The 23889-nt window shown below is 40.4% G+C and overlaps 1 protein-coding gene and 1 pseudogene across 5 annotated transcripts; both read left to right on the top strand.

Annotated features, from left to right (window-relative positions):
- Window positions 1-2173: 2173 nt before the first annotated feature.
- Window positions 2174-4995, top strand: LOC117866998 (G-type lectin S-receptor-like serine/threonine-protein kinase At1g11410; annotated as a pseudogene).
- A 1701-nt stretch (window positions 4996-6696) lies between these two features.
- LOC117833013 (uncharacterized) lies at window positions 6697-20695 on the top strand. Of its 5 annotated transcripts, none has more exons than XM_034712351.2 (13): window positions 6697-6839; window positions 9156-9321; window positions 9837-10095; window positions 13458-13677; window positions 13810-13936; window positions 14569-14790; window positions 17468-17665; window positions 18250-18489; window positions 18573-18650; window positions 18715-18777; window positions 18865-19062; window positions 20303-20558; window positions 20638-20695. In XM_034712351.2, the coding sequence occupies exons 2-12, from the start codon at window positions 9163-9165 to the stop codon at window positions 20531-20533; spliced, it is 1995 nt and encodes a 664-aa protein (XP_034568242.1). In that variant the 5' UTR covers window positions 6697-6839; window positions 9156-9162; the 3' UTR covers window positions 20534-20558; window positions 20638-20695. The 5 variants fall into 5 exon arrangements, with proteins under 5 accessions (XP_034568242.1, XP_034568244.1, XP_034568243.1 ...); XM_034712352.2 differs by lacking the exon at window positions 6697-6839 and adding an exon at window positions 8157-8349 and having other exon boundaries at window positions 18573-18632; XM_034712350.2 differs by lacking the exon at window positions 6697-6839 and adding an exon at window positions 8160-8349.
- Window positions 20696-23889: the final 3194 nt, after the last annotated feature.

Below are 23889 nucleotides of genomic sequence, written 5' to 3'. Positions count from 1 at the left end.
TTAAAGTTTAACACCCTGTTAAACTTTAACACCTCCTTCCCAAACAGGCCCTTAATGGTCATGAAACTCTTGATGAAACCCCACTGAGACTTGTTGGGGGGGGGGGGGGGGGTGTTACACTCATAAGGTTTACCATTGAAGGGAATGTGTTACACCAGTCATCAGCTATTTTTGGGAACTTGGACTAGAGACCACCTAGGCACCGAGCTCTGATGTTTCCGTAGTTGCTTTTTTTTTTTCCATGCTTCGGAGCCTCGGAGGCATCTCTGTACACCGATGACGAACTCTCTCTTATGGATGCATTAAGAATATTTGATATTCTGGGTAACCCGAACTTTAGATTTTAAGTCCTGGGAACAACACCTCTCTAATGTTGAGATTGAGCATCACAAATAAGGTGCAGATTTTACTCTGCGTAGGGTCCTATATATGACACCGGCCGGGAAAGCTATGTGTGCAGAAGATGATACACGATTAGTGGCACTAGTCTGTAAAGACTAAAGAATTAATGAATTGGAGTATTGGACATAACATAAGCCACAACATAATCCACTTCTGCCGGCCATATGCGAATTTAAGACGGTGCTCTGGAACATGATGGCCGGCGATTATTACTCTCTGACAGCCTGTGAGGAAAAACGTTAATGCATGCAGCTTGCCGTACGTTATCGAGATGACTGAACAGTGAGTGTAGCAGGGGCCAATAGGTGACATGGACAGCACTGACCTTGTATTTAATTTCCCAGGCAAAGACGCCTGGGAGGACGGAGGCAGCGACGATAAGGACGACCATGACGAGCTGGTCATTAGCCGTTGGGTCGTCGAACCTGCTGGTTCCTCCAGCCTCAGAAGTCACAACAAGGTCTTGTTTAGTTCCTAATTTGGGAGTGTCAAAGTTGGGAGTTTGTCATAAATACGCAACTGTAGCATTTCGTTTGTATTTGTGAATTATTGTCCAAATATTAACTAATTAGGCTTAAAAGATTCGTCTCGCAAAGTACAACAAAACTGTGCAATTAGTTTTTGATTTCATCTACATTTAGTACTCCATGCTTGTATCGCAAGTTTGATGTGATGGGGAATCTTCTTTTTGCATAGTGTCAAAATTGGGATTTTGGGAAAACTAAACATGGCCCAAGTTTGCTGAACCCTCCTTCAATTCTTTCCGGATAATTGGCAAGCTCGCTCGCTAAGTGTTTTAACTTTTTATTAGGGGAGCTCCCTTTATGTCTTTTGGCCTTGGCCGCGTGAGAAGTTGGTATTCACCGTGGCATGGGTTGAAAAGTCTAACAGTTGCGAAAACTTGATTCTTGCTTCGATGTTCAGCTCTGTCGATAGCTGCACACTTTTGCGGAAAAAGTAAAAAAGATGACACACGGTTCGACACATGAGACGCGCAGGCAACATCTACGGGAAAAATATTTTATATTTCACAAGTGAGATTACATGCCCACCTCATCAAAAAACCTCACTCCCCGCTTGAGGAAAAAGAGTATGGACTATAGTTTTTTCTGATAAAAGGAAGAATATACCTGTCATCTAGTAAACTTTTTGGTAGTTGGCCCATCACCACGGAGCCCTTCTGGTCTTTGGATGGAGGCGACTAGAATGGGCATGCTACAACCTGGTCGTGAGTAGTACATGGGGTCGACGAACCCGGTCGGTTTGCTCTTTAATTTCCTTTTCTTACCCGATACGGTGGCAAGCTCGCTCTGATAGTGTTTGCTTATGGGCGTCATCACAGGGCCCGCTGAGCCAGACTTCCTTCAGACCATCTAGATGCCGCAGGGCGCAGGCCATGGATCTGCAGTAACGACACGCGCGGGCACCGAATCTTCAGCACCGTAATAATATGATGCATTCCGTGGGCAAATGTTATTTTAGCCTGTAACCTGGAGCTGCAAGAAATCTCCAGGTGCGCGGCGCGGACCGAGAATTGCATTGGAGCATACCATCTTGGAGCTCTGACAGAAAAGGACGTAGCTAGATTTCCTCGATGTAGGTTTGGAAGGAGGAATATCTCCTCTTGCGCTAACTTAGTCTTATGTAATCTCAATTTTCTGAGATTCCAAAGGTTCTTGATCCACACTGGCAACCTGCAGTCATCCAAGTACAACTTGAGGCTCCCCAGCCGCATGCTCTTGATAGTTTCCTCGGAGATGCCCCCCAAGCAGTTGGCTTCGTTGAGCTGCCCCTGCACGTGCAGTGACAAGGATTGCACACATGGTTGAGACGTGAGACGATGGCTGAAAAGAACTTGTCGGCGTTGTTTTGTTCTGGTTGATGCCCGACACTCCAAGCTTGTGCAGTTGGGTAAGGTTCTTGAGCTCCTCCAGAACGCCCTCGCGGCAGCGTTGATGTTAACAACATCCAGAGTGTGCATGCTGGAAAGGTTCCCAATCCCTCGAGGAACCTTGACGCCATTATGAGAGCCATCAACAAGTTGGTGCTGCTGCTGCTGTATGAACAACCAGTTTAGCACCAGAGTTGCACCCGGCCTGCTATCTGCTGGTGGTGGTGATGATGTAACTAATAATGGTGAGTTCTCTGCTTCTGGTGGTGGTGATGTTGGATGTTCTGATGATGATGGGTTATCCGCTGCTGCTGGTTGGTGAGTCTTGTACCATGCCGGCATCATTATCCATGGTTACGGTGCTGCCAGCACGAACGTATTGCAGCTTCTCTAGCTTAATGATGCTCTTTGGTAGCTTGGTTACAGATGTCTCCCTGATATCCAGAGTTTGGAGCTGCTTCAAATCTCCCAAGGAATCCAGCAGATGAGTGATTTCAAAGTTTTGTAGTTACCTCGATTACCGCGATTTTAATTCAATGTTTACATACCTAATCATTAAATTGACTTGTAGTTTTGTGCACTGCTTTGCACTGTGCTCTTAGCTAGATGCTACAAAATTTAAGGATAATGAAAAACATGTCCAAACCAAATAAATTAAGATTTAGTTTGTACATAAACATATGTAGAATAGAGAACATTATGTTGGGAACTCCCACCACATAATAAACCTTCATTTTTCTATTGTAGCATCTCCGATTTAACCTTTTTGTGAGAGCTGGGCCTTTTATAGGATACTGAGTATTACATATTGATTGTGTACTAAATTTGGAACCGACTGCAATGGCCTGTCCGGTATTGGTGCAACCCAATCGAGTACCTGGCTTCTAAGTTATGCTCTAAACACCAAAACGCCGCTTAATGCTTTACTTCTCATGTCAGGGCCCAAGAGCAAGATTTGGGCGATGGGCATAGTTGTTCCTCTAGTGGCAGCACTTATGTGCTTCATTTTTGGCTTTGGATGGATGAGAAGGCACAGACAAGGTTAGTTGTGTGTGAAATTACCGTTCTACTAACTACTATGCTACTATTACCTGCATGCAGTCATCAAGTTTTTGTTTGCAAATTTGTAACTTATACGACCATACAACTGTTAACACAGGTAAATGGAGTTTAATGGATAGATTGAAAGTGAATGTGCACCAAGATGAAGAACTGGAATTGGGAATAGAAGGGAGCAATTATGTTCACGTTTTTCAGCTTTTCTCAAGTTTTGGAAGCCAGAAAAAACTTCTCGGTAGAAAATAAACTTGGGCAAGGTGGCTTTGGTCCTGTATACAAGGTAGAGAATGTGTGGGATAACATAGAGAGAAAGGAACTAAAACTCATGCTCCATGAGAAATTGTGAAGACTGATTTTATATGTCATTCAAGTTAGTTTGCTTCTGGTAGAGCAGATTGTCAACAAAAAGACCATATCAATGGTCAAGAAAATGTAACACTTTTTACTGGTTAAGCTTCCTGATGGATTGGAGATAGCAATTAAGAGACTTGCTTCACATTCAGGACAAGGTTTCAGAGAGTTCAAAACCGAAGTCCAGCTGATTGCCAAACTCCAGCACAGAAATCTGGTTAGGCTCTTGGGATGTTGCTCTCAAGGGGAGGAAAAAATTTCTGGTCTATGAATATTTGCCAAATAAAAGCTTGGATTTCTTTATTCTTCGGTACTATATATATCGAACAATTATGCATCCTGGGTACTTTTCTAGTTTTTCTGTTGCATTTACTCTTAGTTAATGTGCAGATGAAACAAGAAGAAGCTTACTTAGCTGGAATAAACGTCTAATCATAATTGAAGCAACAGCACAAGAGCTTCTATATTTGCATAAATACTCTAGATTACCCATTATACATAGAGATGTAAAAGCAAGCAACATTCTCTTGGACTCTGAAATGAACCCTAAAATTTCAGATTTTGGCCTTGCTAAAATGTTTAGCTCAAATGACACAGAAGGAAACACTTAAAGGGTGGTTGGAACATAGTAAGCTTTGTTTGCCAAATAAGTTCCTTATTGCTATAAGTTGATAAATGACAACAAGCTGAAATAAGAACTTTTTCTTGTTTATTGTCTTGTGTGTGCCCTTCTAGTGGTTACATGGCCCCAGAATATGCTTCAGGAGGTATCTACTCAATAAAATCTGATGTGTTCAGCTTCGGTGTGCTAATTCTAGAGATCATCATTGGAAAAAAGAAATTCAGGTTTCCAGCAATACGGAGACTTTTTGAACCTTCTTGGATACGTGAGTCTTCTCCAGATATTTTCACATTTGTAAATTTGTTCTGTTTATACAGTAAGTTATAAGCTTGAAATGTGTAATTTATGATTAACATTTTCATAGGCATGGCAGCTGTGGAGTGAGGGAAGGTGGTTTCAACTTCTGGACGCATCATCAGTTGCGGCGAGTCATCAAACACTATAAATCATGAGATGCATAAACATCGCGCTCCTGTGTGTGCAAGAGAATGCAGCTGATAGGCCCACAATGTCAGGTGTGGTTGGGATGCTAAGCATCGTAAGCATGGTCCTGCCTGAGCCTAAACACCCAGCATATTTCCATGTAAGGGTGGCCAACGAAGAGGAATCGACATCTGCAGAGCCATGTAGTGCTAATGATGTAACTATATCTAGCCCACAAGGTAGATAATAGTTTCTTTTTCAGATGTGATTTATTAGCATGATGACTACATTTGAGATTACTTGTGTCAACTGCTCTGAAAATCTGATTCAACTTTGGAACTATATATGCATATTGAATGCTATTTTCTTTCGTAGAAATTTGGATCAGGGAAATGTTACTATTGCCATCTTTTCTACATCAAAACTATTGCAGAGAACACTCTGTTCGTCTGTTCTGTGTATACCATGTTCTCCATTTTCAAGTTAAAGCACGCACATGAGTACATGACCTAGTAATAATGACCGGCTGGTATCAGGACCTGCTACGAATAGGCCTCTCTGTAACCTACGGATTTCATAGGAATTTAGCAGCAAAATGCAGCTCATTGCATTTCTTTTAGGGCTAAAGAAGCGCATTGCATTGTGGCCTAAGAGGATAATACAATGAGATCAATTGGCAATTTGGCACTGAAAAAAAATACACGTACAGGATTAGGGACTACTATGCAGCAAGGCACTTACGCGAAGACGTCCTACGCCGCAGACTTGGCCCCCTTGAAGGCTATGGTCCCCGCCCGCTGCTATTGAAGATCCGCCACAGCCGGAAGAGGATCCGCCGGCGATGCCCCGCGCACGCGACTTGGTGACTACTTCCAGGAGAGTGCGCGGGCCGGGTCAAATTCATTATTGCTGTTGCAACACTGAATATAGGCCCATTTTCAGGTCCGAAATCCAATACTAACTGTCAAACGCGCGAGAGGGAGCTCTGGGAACACTGAATACAGGTCCATTTCCGGTTCGAAATCCAACAAACTATCAACCATCAGCCGGCCCATTTAAGACTTGGCAATGTTAGTGAGAGAAGCGAAATGCTCTAATGCAAGAACCGTCTTCACGTATGATTCTCTCCTAATGAAGATTGAAGTAATTTGTAATGTTAATTTCTACATCCGACGAAGGTGAATGGATGACAACCATAAAATAGAAGTTAAATCTGGCAATTGGCATGTTCACAGAGATGAGTAAATTTTAGAACGTACATACGACGACATAACAATTTTTTAAAGGAGACAACACAAGAAATTTATTATGGAATATTGGTACTTACTCGATTGTTCAAGGGGTAACTATCATGGGTTTACGAGCAAATGAGCAAATGGATAACCAGCGCAATTATGTGATAAAAAATGATTAGTTTACGAGCAACGTCATCGAAACTCTCACATGAGAGGGACTCGGTCACGACGTGGATGTCACTGGCGTGCCCTAGGCCAACCAATAAAGCCTAGGATGTTTTCTATGGTTGCACAAGCACATATATCTTTTGAGAGCCACATCTTCCTCATAAAAAATCCAATATCCAATGCAAATTAGCCGTTCTACCGATCTGACAGGTTTCCGAAAACTCCGTGAGACCGGTTTGGCCTGATTGCCTAGCAAATCCAAGGTAATGTCAATTTTAGTCGTTAGCACATGTGTTTCGAGGATGTCAATCCCCTTGTTAGATATGAATCGAAGAAGAGTCTGCCGCCCCCGACGCTGCTGCTGTCAATGCTCATGGTGCGAGAGGACCCACACGTTCTGCATTGTCGACTTGACGTTGCCTTCCTACGACGACAGGCGCCTCGATTGCATGTGCACACCCCGGCGCTAGCTGGTGCTTGGTCTGTATTGACGTTGATGCAACTACACTTTGTGCGCTTCGATTTAAGGACCAGGCTAGCTGTTCGATCGGCTAGGTATTCGCCCGCCTGCGTGGCCGTCGTCGTCGTCGTCTCCGGTTTCCCTGCTGTGGTGCTGGTGCTAGCTAGCGCTTCTCCTCCATCCTCTCTGTCTCCCTTGGGCGTGCGATCGATTCTCCGGTGGCCGCCGGTGAGACATATTTACTTTGTTTCTAATTTAGCATTCCAAATCGATTTGGATTTCGCTTGTTCCTTTTCCATTTGTACATATTTTTGTTGTTCGACGTACATGGACCTTTATTAATAATTTCTCCATGTGGACAGTAAGTACGATCTCCAGCATCATGTTTAATTTGCGGATGTTGAGGAACGTGATAACCGAGTTCGTTCCATCAACAAGTTAATATTAAGATTCTTCTTCTAATTATATTCTTATTACGATCGACTAGCTAGAGAAGATCAAGGTTATTAGCTAGTATATATCGTCATCCTATGGATCGTATCGTCTGACGCTACAATGAATCCAACCGATGAAGCCTCATGATAGGATTCCAGAATCGTACGTTTTTGGGTAGAACCAAACACAGCAAGCAGATCGACGAATGGACACATAGAATTCAATCAACCTCATTAATTAAAACTATGGAGCTAATTGGAAACATATAATCAACTCAATTCTATATTACATTAAAATGACAAACATAGCATTGTAATGGTTATAATATGACTATAGAATTTTATTTAAAAAATAATCCATCTCTAATTTATTTCTCTCTCTTCCCTCCTCTCTCTTCTAACTCTAGATGTAGATCTAGATGACAACCTAATGAAGCTAGAAATAATGGATAGAAGTTGAAAAAAAAGGTTGGAATGGCACAAACTCACCTTATATTTCCACCTCCTCCAAAGAAATTAAGAGCAAAATATTCTCCCTTAGATTTGGTGTTTTTGGATTTTTTCCCAAACTCCTCTTAGGCATGCTCCAAATGGAAGGTTGGTTGGGTAACAAGCTATCCGCAACCTTATCTAGACGGGATTTGTGTCAGCATAAATCAATTCTGGTGTAGTGATTGGTGATTTCAATGGTCTGACGGTTTTAGAAATCACCAAATGTGTTTCGAGAATGTAAACCCCTTGTTAGTATGAATCGACGAAGAGTCTGCCGGCGCTGCTGTCGTCAACGCTCATGGTGCGAGGACCCACACGTTCCGCATTGCCGACCTGACGTCGATCGCCTTCCTACCACAGTGACCGCCTCGATTGGATGTAGACCCCGGTGCTAGCTGGTGGTCTGCCTTGACGTTGATGTAACTACACTTTCTTGGAAGACGCCGGTGTACTGCCTCCATTATTAGAAAGGAACATCAGTGGCCCATCAAAAAAGAAAGAAAGGAACATCAGTACGGTTTTTTCCAAAAAAAAAACAAATCGACCAAGAATTGTTGGTAGCAACTTTCATGCTGTCGCGATGCAGATGCATGAACGGAAACGCGTAGCCTCGTAGGCCCGTACGCGGACCACGGATAATTGAACGTTGACCGCACCGGGATTCTGCGCCTCGATTTAAGGACCAGCAGGTTCGGTATTCTCGCCCGCCTGCGTCGTCGTCGTCTTTGCTCCGGTTTTCCTGCCGTGGTGCCGGCGCTCCTCCGCCTCCATCCTCTCTCCGTCGGACGTGCAAATTCTCCGGTCGCCGGCCGGTGAGACTTTTATTTTGTTTTTAATTTTGAAATTAAGCTATGCATTTGTCGACGGATTCTTGGGGTTCCGGTCGAACTCTATGGAATTTCATATCTGACGACCCCTCTTCTTCTCCATCCTACTTCATCCCCTCATGATCTCCAAGTCCGGCAAGTTCCATTAGCTCCGATCCAATACATTAGGCTTTTGGGTTTGGAGGTTTGAGAGATTCGATGTACCCCAGCTATAGAGGGAACTCTAAGGAGGCCGCTAGCCCGACGGTGGGTGGGGAGGTGTGGCAATGGGTCGCGAGCGTCGTCGAGGAAGCAGTTGAGGAGGTTGCAGCACCGGTGGCGGTGCCGCCGCTGGAGCTGGACGGGACGGGGGTGGAGGTGGGGGAGCACGGGGAGACGGAGCGCCGAGAAGAAAGAGATGGGGTGGATGAGGGAGGCCTGGGCAGCGGTAATGGTGACTATGTATAGGTCCTGTTAAAAGTTATGTATCTAGAACAAATAGTAATTTGGGAAGGAGGGGTACCATTTAATTTTAGCACACAAAATCAATTTGGAATTATCTTGTTCATATATAATTTCGGTGTGGGTCCACAAATGCACGCATGGCCAATCATGAGCTGTAGATGTACTTATTTATGTTTTTTACGGTGTGAACTCTCATTTTAAATGTTTGGCAATAAGATGTGATGTCATTTGTTCGTTTGGAGATTGGTTTGATTTTGCGAAATCTTATCCGTAGATACTGCCACTGTTTATTATTGCCTTGCAGAAGAGAGAAACATATTTGACCTTCTTCTTGAAACGTTTTACAGATAAGAAATGGATACTCAAGATGATATCTATGACACTCTCGAAGACATGGTATGTGATGAAATAGGAGAGCCATTGAGGCTTAGGCTACACCTCTTGCAAGCCATCACAAACAACTTCTCTGAGGAGAATCTTATTGGCCGCGGTGGATATGGCGAAGTTTACAAGGTACGTGGGATTTTTTTTTCCTAATTGCAATTTTTTTTAAGTTTTACAATAAAAATCATTCCATTCTATAATTAGTTCACTTTCTTCATCTGAACGGACAAAATTTTGACATGATTTACATCTCAAAGCATTCAGTATGGGGCAATACACTATCAAGGTCTTACTAGTTAGAAGGGGAAAGAAAGGGCTAGCAGATCATCGCCACACAGAACTGAGTCCCCCTTATGAGCTGTGCAAATTGCCATCATGAAAAAGTTTTGGGATAGTGTCAATACATCCTCCACCAGAAAGAGCTAGCCGGCATGCTTCGTAGTGTCAATGATCTAGTCTATTTAAATATAATATTTATGCTCACAAGACATTCACCAAAATAAATGACCAAATATTTTATCGGAGTTTATAGATTATTTATTTTTAGTCATTCTACCTTTTTCTATTAAATAGATAAATGCTCCTGGAAATATAATATTACACAATAGTCAATAATTAAGGAAGGTATAGTTGAAATCACACAGGGAGTCCTTGGAACAACTGGCTTTGTTGCTGTCAAGAAGTTATACTCATCTTATGCAATCGAAGATGAAACATTTAATCGCGAGGTTGGTTGTCTGATGAAGATTAGGCACCACAACATAGTCTGGTTTGTTGGGTACTGTGCTGACACGCAGGTAGAGGTGGTGCCACAAGGAGTGAAAAATATTTTCGCGGAAACACGAGAAAAATTACTTTGCTTCAAGTATTTGCGTAATGGAAGCCTTGGCAAGCATCTTACAGGTATGACTGTGGAACAAACATGTGATCTAGTCACTCAGAATGGATGGATTTTCTTTTCTAAGTACAACGTCCAGTTCAAAATACTTTATGTTTTTTATTTAGCATGTTTTTTTATGTGCACACGTTTAAACACTACTTTCTATACTTGAATGCGTTTTAAATATCTAACAAATTTATGAGACTTTGGTTGTTCTTTCCAAGACAGATTTAGACTGATATTTTAAAACTTAGTGATTGTTCGAGTTTTACAAATTTGACTACATGATGTTCAAACTGTCAAGTATTTAACACAAGTATATTGGTAAGTAGGACATATTCTAGAGCTATTAAAATGTAAATTAAAGTTGTACAGCTGCGAAATTAGTTCTACAACAAACCTCAAAAAAAATGTTTTATTCACAGGATATTTGACTAATCGATTTTGCCTAGATCGCTGCACAAATACATAGCTTTTGTGCTCGAACACTGAAACATGGGAAAACACCATTATGAATAATTTTTCTCCATGCATAGAACATAATATATGCTGAAACATAGATAATGGCGCAATATTCAATTTACCATTTGGTCTTTTATGGATTTTTATGGATTGTTTTCATTATATTTTGTTCGGCATTCCTGGCCCCAACCTGAAATGATTTTGGAAACCCAAGCAAATAATTCCAAAAAATCATTTAAATTCACAAGTATCATATTAGAGCATTATATCATTTTGCAAATTTTGAAGAGATTTTAATTTGTGAACTGAGGGCACTGGTAGAAAACTCGGCATTAGTCCTGGATGGTAGACCTCAAATCTCTCTAAAATCTATCCAGGATAAAATTTTCGAGATGAAAGGGGAGGTCTTTAGTCCCTGATCGTTTAACCGGAAGTAAAGGGCATCCATGCATGTGCCTGCATGGTGCATGCATGTACCCCTTTAGTACTAAGACTTTTTTTAATAAAATCAAATTAGTATTTATACAATTACTATATATACATTTCTTAGTATACTATACAATTTTTAGCATATTATACAAATCAAACTAGTATTTAAACAATTACTATATATACAAAAATTTGTCCCGGTCATTCCTAGGATCCTCCCGTCGAGGTGTTGCTCGGTGCGTCTAATGAACGTCCGTCGTAATGAAATTCTCCCGCTGAATTTATCACCTCGTCCACTAGGAATCCCACGAGACCTTCACATATTGCCCATAATCTCTCCTTCTCCAAGATTCTACGTTGAATATTCCACATCTGTAATTTGGAAATATGTGTTACACAAACAATTAAATATAAGGAGCTAGAAAATAATTAAGTATTAATAAATTTATTTTACCTACTTGCTGCTCATGCGGCATAATCATGGCCTTGGGTCCCACAAAACTGTATAGGAACTCACAGACGTAGTATTCACATAGAAATATTCGTGTTATAGAATATACAAAATGTGCAAACTTCATACGTACTGGAAAGTTGGAGATGTAGAAGACATGGAGAAGAACATTTGGTTTGTACTTCATGATCTCCATCATTACTGTGCTATTTCAACTATTTGGTTTGTATGGTGGTGTATCCTAATCCTTACTGTTCTATTTTCTTACACCTACAATTTATTTACCTTAATTTTATTGCAATGACTAAATACTAAAAACACATTTACTATATTTTTTCATACCTAATATTGATCAAGTTCTTTTAACTAATATGAATCGTATTTAACAAGTAAGCTATCCATCACATTCTAGCTCAAAAACATGTATAAATAAAAATCCTTTTCATTCTTCCTCATTCTAAAAAAACTCATTTCTCTCCCTCTCTAAAGCATAAAATAAAGCATAATAATAATAAATGAAGGGAGCACGAAGTAGCTAACTTTTACAACACTTTGGATGAGTGAAATCCCCACAGAAATAAGGAAAAAAAAAATTCGGGCAACATCTCCCCTAGGGTTGCTTCGTTGCCATGGAGAGGAGGCCGAATGTCTCTGGTGGAGCCAAGTGGCTCGGGCTGGAGGAGAAAAAAGAGGTCTCTGTATGGTGACTTTATAGGGAAGGAGATTTTGTCCCAGTTGGAAATTCCAACCGGGATATCCAACCGGGATAAAAAAACAAATTTATCTTGGTTGGTAGTTAAGTCCCGATTGGAAACTTCAACCGGGACAAAAGCCTCAGCCTTTTGTCCCGGTTGGAAAAAGCCTCAGCCTTTTGTCCTGGTTGGAATTACCAACCCGGAGTAAACCTTTTGTCCCAGTTGGAGTTACCAACCATGACAAAAGGAGGAGGCGCCGGTGCAAATTTTCCAACCGTTACAACCGGGACTAAAGGGGGGCTTTAGCCCCGGTTGTAAATACCAACCGGGACTAAAGCTCCGCCCCCGTGCTGGCCTTCGGTGGGGCGCCACTTTTAGTCATGGGCCAAATATTAACCGGGACAAAAGGGGTGGATGGAAGGTGAGTTCTTTACTAGTGGGGGGAAAATGCATGCTGGTCCCTTCCCACAGGATCCCGTTGATAAAAGTCACGTTCTGCATGTAAATCGACTAATCTACTGTCCTGTAAATAAAATCACACTCTTTTGCTGTATGTCGTAGTCAAATTTCCACAAAGAAATTGAGGTACCTTCTCTTGTCATCAGGTGGCGGAAAAACATGTTACCAAGCAGCCACTGGCCCACTATCATAGATAGAATTATGGCCTTATGTTGAAAAAGTGTAATGTGCTTGTTATGCCAAAGTAACAAGGTTTAGTCAACATATTAAGGCCTTGTTTGGGAGGAGGGGCTAAAATTTAGCCTTGGGCTAAACTTTAGCCCTCTCAAAAGTTGAGGCTAAAGTTTAGCCCTTGGGGTGTTTGGGTAAGGGGCTAAAGTTTAGCACCTATGTTGATAAAAGACCTATTTACCCATGTTGGAGGAGTGGGAGGGAGGAGAGAGAGAGGGGCAAGGGGAGAAATTTTGGATAAGGGGGACCACTTTTAGCCCCTTTAGTCCATTTTAGCACCTCTTGAGGGGCTAATGGATTATGAGGGGCTAAAATTTAGCCCCTCCATTTTAGCCTAGGTGTTTGGGAGCACTAGTGGCTAAAAGTGACTAAAATGGGGGTGCTAAAATTTAGCACCCCTCTCCCAAACACCCCCTAATTTTTATACGCTCTACATTCCAAGTTATAGCTCACTTTAGATTTTGTCCTAAGTCTAAATTTTAAGTTTAACTAAATTTATAGAAAAATATACCAATATCTAAAGTTATATTTTTCTAAAAATTTATGAAAGTTAAAAAAGTTTGACTTAGGATACTGTTTTTAGTAAAAATATCTGGATATTTATTTTTTTAGCATTGTTGACATATGTTGATTGATATTCATGTGTCTATTTATGTAGTCGAACCTTGTGGGCTTCAATGGCGTGTTTGTTACCAAATAATAAAAGGAATTTGTCTCGGTTTGGATTATCTGCATGAGAGGCACATAGTTCATCTAGATCTCAAACCAGATAATATATTGCTTGATGATGGCATGGTGCCCAAAATTGCGGATTTTGGTCTGTCAAGGCTCTTAAATAAAGAAAGCCGCACAATCACTGAAAAGATATGTGGAACACGGTGAGCTAAGTCTATAATTTCCCTGAGAGAGGTTCATAGTTAATCATGCATACTATCTGTCCATATGTTTTTTCCTGGTGTCAGCTTTCAGTTTGGATCCCACCTTGACATTGTCGTTTTCCATGCATGCAGGGGATACATGGCACCCGAGTACATAGACAGTGGAGTAATCACAGTCAAGGCAGACATATATAGTTTGGGTGTGATAATTGGACACATGGTGAAGGGACGTAACACCGGAGCTACGTCTGACCAAGATGTATGCTTTAGCTTTGTCCTAAGTCAAACCTGTCTAACTTTGACAAAGTTTGTAGAAAACATATATATTAACATTTACAACATCAAATTATTAAATATACAATGAAATTAAATATGTCTTGATAGTGTATTCTTCTGTAAATTTGTTCAAATTTAGTTTGATATAGGATAAAATTAAAGAAACATATAATTTAGAATGCTTATTAGCATCATGCACATCAATTAGATGCCATGTAGGACTTTTTTCTAACTTAACGAATTAATAAAGAGAGAAAAACATGTACCGTCGTGGAGATACAGCTTTGGCACGAAATCCCACGATTGGAAAGCGGACCTAGCTTTGGGATGGAATTGTTTCATATGATACTTGTCTTGGGTCCACTACCATAGACACAATCAAACAATAATTAATTGTCTTGTGTGACTATAAGGAAAAAACCCTATGATACTATGCATTATTAGAGTTTATCATATTTGTATTAGTATTTGACATGACAACCTTGGATATTGTAACAGGATACAATGCACTGAGACTAGCCTAATTGATCACTCCCTTTACATAAATAAATATAGTTAAAACAACCAGTATTTTTCAATGTTTTTTTAGTAATGAGATACATTATTCCTAGTCAGGTACTGGTGAGCTGGATGACTAGGCTCGTAAAGGATTCATCACAGATGAAGGAGACGCAATTGGACATTGGCTACCAGCAAATAAAAGCATGCATCGAGATATCACAGAGGTGCACGCAGCCTAAACCAGAGGATAGGCCATCTATGCCTGATATCCTATGTATGCTGGAGGAAACGGAAGCAGCAAACCGATCTGCCGTTGGGTCTGCTCAAAATGGCCGGGTAAGTAGGTATCAACTTGCATGATAGTATAAACTAGTGGCTTCTAGATAACACAGAAAAGAGCATTAATCTGGCTGAAACAGTTGCAAAAAGTTAACTACCTGTTGTATTTTCCTTTCAATCGGTCTTCCTTTCATGACCACCACAACTTCCGGGCATCAAATTTGTTAATTCCCAATGGGGAGTTTCATTTCGCACTACAAGATATTTTGATGAATAAAACAAAGCCTTCCAATGCATAGTTTCACTTCGTAGTTTTATAGGCTGGTGGCCATTGCATTTAATTACGATGCACGTGATCATACGAAATGAAACTCTCTAGCCCCAATGCTGGTTTCAACAGGTTTCATAGTTTTGGATACAGTGCATACATAGTTTCATCATGATGAAACTGCTGCCTTCTCTCTCTTCATAATTATCATGCCATGTTAGCAGAATTGCTGATGTGTCACGCCATTAAATGAGAATGAAACTCATATGAAACGACCTCCATTGGGAATAGCCTTACTAATATAGTCAACTACCAGGAAAACTGAATTTCTTAAGACTTGGCACTACTTTACAGATACTCTATTCAAATGGTTAAAAAAACACATACCAACTTGGTTTTTGAACAATCAAAGATTTTGCAAGGTATAATGGTATGCTATGAAATAAGGGTAAAAAAAACTCATCTGATACAACAAGTATCCCAGGTGGTTCTATTCTGAGGCCCTTAGAATACTGACCTAGTCTACCCACATGATTGTGCGCGACAAGTTGGAAGTCATGTGATTTTCATGCTAAATAAATACACACACATGCAATTCCTAGGATTGGAAAAGAACAGCTTCATACTCTGTATAGAGTTTAATTAATTACTAACCATCCCATCTTTGTGCGATATTTCTTTCCTTGCGAGTCTTGTTCTCTATGTAGTGGGAATTTGATCGATTTTAGATGTTTGAAAGGTAGTTGTTTCACATAAAATGGATTTTTGTACCTTTAATTTTAGTTTGGATCTTAAATTTGAGATTTTTAGCTGGCATGTGGGATCAAAATTATAGGTTTACTTTGTTTTTTATGCATTCCTTTGGATTTTGTACATATGTACGCCCATATTTAAACTTAGAAAGGATTACCATGCATCTTAGCAATTTCATATTGATTGGGAAAAAGAAACTAAATTACTTTTTTGCAAGAAAAAACATAATTAACTAATAAATAATCTCAATAATAGATTGCTTCATTCATATATATAATTTACATTATTGAATAATAATTACACTATAATTATTTCTAATACATAGCATCGTCTCTTGGTGCGCCACAGTGGTGATGAAGTTAGCATCACAGCTGTATTCAGCTAGAAGAATATAAGGTTGAATTATATAAATCATAATCCTAGTGCTCTTATGATGATCCCTCCATGCTTCTCCTCCGCAACAGTAAAAATAATTTTTGGAGACATCAGATAGTTGAAACGAGCTATTGCCCTTGGAAATAGTCAAGCGGCTCAATGGCAACCTCCGAAACCACCATTAAAAATAGATGCAGCACAAAAAAACTCAACTTTTAATATATAAAGTTGGGCGAGGACAAACTTATTTTAAAACTTATTACTAGTTCTCAAATAGATTTTAAAACTATTTTTATATTTTTTTAATTTCCATAGGCGAGCCCTTAGGAGACCCGCCTTTGAAGAAAAATTCCAAAGGCGTGCTATTAAGAAGACAGCTTCTCAAAGTCGCTCCCGCTGAAGCTACTAAAGGAAAGGTTCTCTTATCACAATCAGCAACAAGCGCGAAGTGGGGTGGTAACGATGGCTCCCGTGAAGGTGGAGGTTTCTTCATTTTGAATCCTATGAAACATATATGGGTGCGTGACTTTTTGCCTCGACACACGCGACTGCAGTGCTTAGCTAGTGGGCTTGTTGAATGTTAAAGGAAAAAATGCTATTTTTCTTGCAGTTTTTATGATTCTGAAAATCAAATCGGCTTAGACGGGCCACCTCTAGAAATTATTTCCAAAGTAGGTTCATTAGCTGCCTCCGTAGACACTCACTGTTAGGGACTTGTGTTACCCCTTGGGCCTAGGTTACTAGTGACGGAGGATATGAATTTACAGAACTTGCATTATGTCGATATGAATCGACAAAAGTTAACATATTTTTACATGAAGAGGCATCTGTTGAGTTATCTAGAAAAAATAAATCGGTTCATTATAAAAAACCATAAACATAAAAAGAAAATTAAAAAATAAAAATATATATAAGACAGTATGTTAGATAACTTTTGCCATTGGTAAATAGTAACGTAGACATGTTTTCTACTAACCATCGGTTAATTTCATAAGACATATTTTTCTCTATGGAACCATCTCTATAAGGTTGTTTCATACATGATACATATTTACAAATTCAGACATTCATACAAAAATTACACATTCCATACATCTTTCAAACTTAAGCCACATCTTGTGCAAAGATTAACGTTTCATATACATATCTTTCTAAGCTGAGACAACAACACATCATACACATCTAAAAAGTGCACGTTTATATAAGTAGTAGACTTCAGCACGGATATTTTAATGTTCCATTCCATAAATGCATTTAGCCATATATCTCTATTGTAGTGTCAATTTATCTTGTTTTCTTCCATTTCACTTAATTTTAATGTTAATTTGTGTCCCTCAGCTTAAGCTTGCTAAATTTGGGCCATGGGGTGGAGCTGGAGGGAAGCCACGAGACGTCAAAATTGCACCCTACCGTTTGGACAGCGTAACAATTAGCAGTGGAGTTGTCATCGATTCGATCCAGTTTTCATACACTGACCACGATGGCCAGTATCACACTATAGGCCCTTGGGGCGGCTTTGGCGGCAACACTAACTCAGTGAGTGTGGAAAGAACCCCTTCCGTTCAAATACAAATGATATTATTTAGATGTGTGCAACATAAAAAGTTAAATTGTTTAAGCTTATTGGGTGACTACGTCTCATTTCACAGACAGCTAAGATATTTTGCTGAAATGGCAAGTGATTAAATAAGAGAGAGAAACATAAGCAATATCTACATGGGGTTACATCTTGGGTACGTGAAAACAAAGAAATTACGCACATATTTTGGTCCCTTTGGCACGACCACAACTTCTAAAATAATTAACTTTTCTTATGTATTTGTAAGGCTTGTATCAATCTCTCTCCATATAGCATGGTATTCGATGAGTGTGCTATGAAACAATGGTTTGGAAGTAGCCTAACATTTGGACTCACTGGGGAGAAGCATAAGTAAAAACTAGGATTTTTTTTTGAAACATTCTGAAATTATAATCTGAGATACCATTTTTATGTACCTCCTATGTTGTACTCGTGGTAAATCTTGATATCTCCCTAAGGTGGTACGGCTAAAAGTTATTACCTCATATTTGTCTGAAGGATATTTCATTAATGTGAAATATTGTTTTTCTTTCTCTTGCAGTTTCATCTAGGTCCTTCGGACTTTCTGATAGGAGTATCAGGATCAATCGGCTCATTCAATGGTCTCAAAAAAGTTATAACATCGCTTACATTTGTCACCAATGCTCGTAGCTATGGACCATTTGGAAGAGCGCGAGGAAGACCGTTCCACATTCAAGTGCAGAGCGATGGCTGCATTGTTGGTTTCTTTGGGCATTCTAGGAGATATCTCGAAGCAATCGGTTTCTATACGGACCAAGATGTACAATTAATTTATTTCATATTGGTTTTACTTTATGATTTATGTTTTCAATTCTAATATATACTTAATTGATTTACTTCAAGGCTAGGGTCACCTCAAATGGGCCTTGGCGTGGAGATGGAGGGGTTCATCATGATAGCACAGTAAAACCACATTACCTGGTAAAAAAAAACAATTTTCAGTGCAACTTTCATGATCAATTCACTGGAGTATTTAATTATACAGGACCACAACGGCCAGCAGTGCACTGCAGGTCCATCTGGAGGATGTGGAGGTAGCGCTCGTAAGGTTAGCGTTAGTCATTGTGAAATAGCTCCAAAATCGATCTAAAGATAATTTTCTTTTATAATTTTGAATATTATCGGTGTGCCTCAGCTTGAGCTGTCCAAATTTGGTCCATGGGGTGGAGATGGAGGAGAGTCAAAAGACATCAAAATACCACCCTACCGTTTGGACAGCATTACAATTAGCAGTGGAGTTATCATCGATTCGATCGAGTTTTCGTACACCGACCACGATGGCCTGTACCACACTACAGGCCCTTGGGGCGGCCATGGGGGAAACAACAACACGGTGAGTGTGAAGGGAATAACTCTTTCCTAAATAACTATATATGAATGATGTTGTTTAGGCGTGTGCAACGCAAAGTTAAATTTGCATTTCTAGAGGTCATCATTATTTAAAGCTGGGGGACTAAATATCAAGACATGCATGCCAGCATGCACATAACCGAGGCAGCTAACTATCTTGATTCTATGACTCCTAAGGTTATTCACCACTGCATTGTATAATGCCACTCTCTCCAAAACTCTCATGTCATACAAATAAAAGTATAATAGAACTCGTCCAATGTGTAGCATATTAGTGATGTTTTTAGGAACCTTCAGTCAATTAACTGTTGCATGTGTATCCAAGACAATGTGTCATAAGCTTACACATGGTTTCTTACCCTTGGTTATGGACCGAAAGCTCTCTCTCTTATTTAATTCCTTGTTGAATCAGAAAAAAAATGTACGTGGCAGTCATTTAATACCCACAATGTTGTGCACTAGAAATAGACAAGGTGCTATGTGGATCCACCCAACTAAAGTTTAACTGCTTTAGCTGGGGGCAACAAGCCAGTAGCTAAACTTTATCTGGTCGGTAGGTAAGATACTAGCTAAACTTTAGCTATGGATACAAATAGGTTTTTAGCTGAAGTTTAGCCAGCTAAAGTTTAGTTGGTGAGATCCAAATAGGGTCTAAGGCTACTGCCACTGGACACAATATTGTAGACACTAATTTTGTGCCACCTAGGATATTTTGTTGTCATGGTAAGTAATGAAATAGGAATGGTATTTATAACTAGTATCTTGATGCGTTAAATCATGTCCACAATCAATACATCAATTATTTGACTTATGGTTACTACAGAGGAATATAATAATAGTATGATACTATGTACTGGAAGGGGTATATCATTCCCTCTACATATGGTATTTCATCTTTGGTGAGTGTGCTATGAATGAATGTATTGGGAGTAACCTAGTGGTAACATTTAGACTCCTGTATAATTCTAGAAATAGCCTAGGGTTTTATCTTTCTGAGAGATTCCATTTTCTAAAAAAATCTTTGTGAGAGATTTGTAAATTATAAGTTAATACAAGGTACTAAAATGTTTCACTTGAGCTGCCAAATTTTCATACCAACTATGTTCTGCTAATGGTAAATCTTGTTAACCCTCCAAGGAGCTATGACTAAAAGTTAGTACCTGACTAGTCATAGTTATGAGGATATATTTCCATGTGAAATATTGTTTCTCTTTCTCTTGCAGTTTAAGCTAGGACCTTCGGAGTTTCTGACAGGAGTATCAGGATCAATCGGTTCATTCAACACTCTAGTAAACGTTATAACATCGCTTACGTTTGTCACCAACGTTCGTAGTTATGGACCATTTGGAAAAGGGCGAGGACCACATTCCAATGGAGAGCAATGGCTGCATCGTTGGTTTCTTTGGGCGTGCAGGGCGATATCTCGATGCAATTGGTGTCTACACAAACCATGAGATGGAAAGAATTGGACTTGAAGAGGTACTGATTTACTACATATTAGTTTTATTTTATAATTTTTAGTTTCATTCTAATGTTATTTTAATCGGTTTAATTCTAGCCTGGGGTCGCCAGGATAGGGCCTTGGGGTGGAGATCGAGGGGTTCTTCATGACATCACAGTAACACCACATCACCTGGAAAGAGTGACAATTTTTAGTGGAACTATCATAGATTCACTTGAGTTTTTATACAGTGACCATGACGGCAAGCAGCACACTGCAGGTCCATGGGGCGGCTGTGGAGGTGGCGGTCGTAAGGTTAGCACTAATTAATCCTGTTGAAATCTACGGGATATGCAATGTGGACTAGATTGTTGTTCCATCTACAGGTCGTTTGTTTTTTTTCCCGCATGGTTCCTTACTTTCATTCCATTCCATGCCAGGTGAAAAATGTCTCATTCCTGGGTCGTACAGAAACTTATTCCCTTCTCTTAATTAAACACATGCAGCGAACCTTCTAGAGAAATGAATAACCAGCATCTTAACCAGTACACTAATTTTTCTTTTCCTTTTTGCAGATTCGTTTTGACCCTTCAGAGTTTATAGTGAAAGTTTCCGGAACATTTTGTGCATGGCATGGAGTTAAAAATGTTCTATCTTCTCTTACACTTGTGACCAACACAGGCAGATCATATGGGCCTTATGGAACAGAGTTTGGAACTGCTTTCCACGTTCCGGAGCAGAGCAATAGCAGAATTGTTGGCTTTTTCGCGCACGGAGAAGATTACATCGAAGCAATTGGCGCCTATGTTCGCACTCTGTAACAGTCTGTACTGTTCTATGCTGTTTCTCCATGACCAGTGATGTCTTGTCTTGGTTGCGAAAGAGAGAGTCAAAATGTTGGCAATTGGCTGCAGTACATCAAGACCCTTGCTTCGTGTATCCATTTGCCTGAATATTTGAGCACTGGCTGCATAGTCCGGTTTCTGCAATGTTCTTGAGTTGCAACTTCAGTAGGGTCCATTGAACTTGTTGCGCCCAACTGATGTCTAGTCATTTTTGTATGCTCTGTAAATTGGTGTCCTCGCACACTTGTTTCTCTGATTCTCTCTGTAGGGTTACATCTTTGGCAACACTGCACTCGTTACTGGAAATATTGTCTTTTAGACAAAGAATCATCTAGTGCCTAAGATTGTGTACTCCTGTTACTACTGGCTCCGTAACTTTAAAGAATGGCATGAATTCCTACGTAGTACTCTCCTTCAACTTCCTGTCCACTCCTTGTCTACGTACGATGTGAGGTGGGGCGCGATAGAAGAGCAGAGCTTGGGTATAGCACTTGACAAAGGATAGAATCGATGCCTTAGAACTAACGAATCTGCAGTTCTGCACTACTGGTCCATTGATCGCCGCAAAACCAACTGATGATTGGTAGGTTAGGTAGACTGTCACATACTCTGATACTCACATGGGTGTCGGACAGCTATTATATTCAATCACACAACTTACTTCTTAAAGAAATCTAACACGGATGCCACGGTTTGGATTATGAATTAATTTGCTGTCAAGCAGCGATAGGTGCAGACCTACACCGCTTAAATTAAATAAAGGACTTGGCAAATATCCAAACCTCATGGAAGAGCTTGGCAAACTGTATAAACTGAGGGTCCTCGAGATGTCACTCGATCCATGGGACAGGAGAAAGGGAACCTTTGCTCAAGTGTCTATGCAATCTGAAGGAACTCCAAACACTCCACATTTTTGCTCAGATGTGTCTCTGGATTTCATGTTGGTAAATGACTGTTGCCGGACACCTCCACATCTCCAAAGACTTACGGCAGGTATTGGTCGCCAGATTGAACATATATTCAGTCTCAATCCGCTGTATGGTCAGAATTCAGTCCATTCTCTAGACTGCCAAATTGGATTAAACCCTCACTCTCAACAACCTCTCTGAGCTATCCATCGTGGTCAATACACTACCCCGAAAGGATCTTGAGGTTATTGGGGCGTTGCCTGCACTCTGTTCTCTTGATTTGCACATAAGTACTGATAATGCAGTGCAATTCAGGTGTCTTGCAAACTTCAAGTTAGTTAGTCGTGCATCAGGGCTGGTGTTCGGAGAGCAAGCCATGCAGAGGCTTCGAGTGCTCTCTCTTAGTTTTAGTGTTGCAGAGACAAAATATGTTCATGGCGATTTTTACTTGGGCTTGGACAAACTCACCTCTCTTAAGGCTGTGGACATGCAGAGGCTGCGATAAGGGATTCAATCGACTCGAATCCCAGCCATCCCAGCCTTGATTTGCGCAGACATTTTGAAAGAGATAATCCATGGGACATAACAAGGGAGATCCCTGAGCCTGAAATAATAATGCAAGAACTGGTACTGATTTGAGTAAATCCAATTCTTGCTTTCCTCCCTTTCCCTTATTTTCTACGTTTAATATTCTAACTTTTGCTCTGACCGGTTTGCGTTCAGTCTGGGGTTGCCAAGCTCGGAATGTGGGGCGGAAATAGAGCGAGGCTTCATGGCATCAACGTGGCATCTCAGAAGTGTGATAATTCGCAGCGGCCTGGTCATTGAATCGATCGCGTTTACGTACTGTGACCATAATGCATGGGAAGGAGGAGACTGCAGGCCCATGGGGTGGTTCTGGCGGTAGCGAGCATACGGTGATTGTGAATTTTTAATTGAAAACAAGCTTTCTACTGTTAAACCATTTTCCCTTCCCATTGATTGTCTCCTTGAGCACATTCCCGTTTTATTTGTCTTTTGCACATCTATCTCGACTCTGGAGAGTTTCTGTGCAAAATTTCTGGAACAATCCGTCCATTTGGTTCATTACCCAATGTTGTTACATCTCTTACATTTAACACCAACATTATTTGTAGCCGTGGACCTTTTGGACTAAAAGGAGGACACCCTTTTGACATTCCAGTGAAAAGAAATGGTTGCATTGTTGGCTTCTTTGCGCGTGCAGAGTGGTATGTTGATGCAATTGGGGTCTACGTGAAACTGAGAGAAAGAAGAGGGTTTGGATTTATTGTTGATTAAGTTATGTTTCCATTTCCTAAATTTATTGTTAATATACTAACTTTTTAGTTTTTGCCTTTATTGGTTTGCGTTTCAGGCTGGTCTCTTGCCAAGTTTGGGCCATGGGGTGGAGATGAAGGGAGGAGTCACGACATCATTGTGGCACCACACCGTCTAGAAAGTGTGACGACTAGCGGTGACTTAGTCATTGATTCACTTGCATTTTCCTACATCGACTGCAATGGCCAGTACCACACTTCGGGCCGTTGGGGCGGCCATGGTGGGGCCTCTAACACGGTGCGTATCTTAAGGATTATCTTCTCCCAGTTGAAGTTGCT

The sequence above is a fragment of the Setaria viridis genome, chromosome 8 (assembly GCF_005286985.2).
Source record: "Setaria viridis chromosome 8, Setaria_viridis_v4.0, whole genome shotgun sequence".
NCBI lineage: Eukaryota > Viridiplantae > Streptophyta > Magnoliopsida > Poales > Poaceae > Setaria > Setaria viridis.
This window is presented reverse-complemented; position numbering and strand designations above follow the sequence as displayed.

What these genes read in the sequence shown, in the direction of transcription:
- LOC117833013 (XM_034712351.2), top strand. Translation starts at nt 9,163, where the DNA reads ATGGATACTCAAGATGATATCTATGACACTCTCGAAGACATGGTATGT. An exon ending in CAGTAAAACCACATTACCTG is followed by an intron (nt 18,651 to 18,714) that starts GTAAAAAAAAAC and finishes TTAATTATACAG; the next exon opens with GACCACAACGGCCAGCAGTG. An exon ending in ATGGGGGAAACAACAACACG is followed by an intron (nt 19,063 to 20,302) that starts GTGAGTGTGAAG and finishes TTTCTCTTGCAG; the next exon opens with TTTAAGCTAGGACCTTCGGA.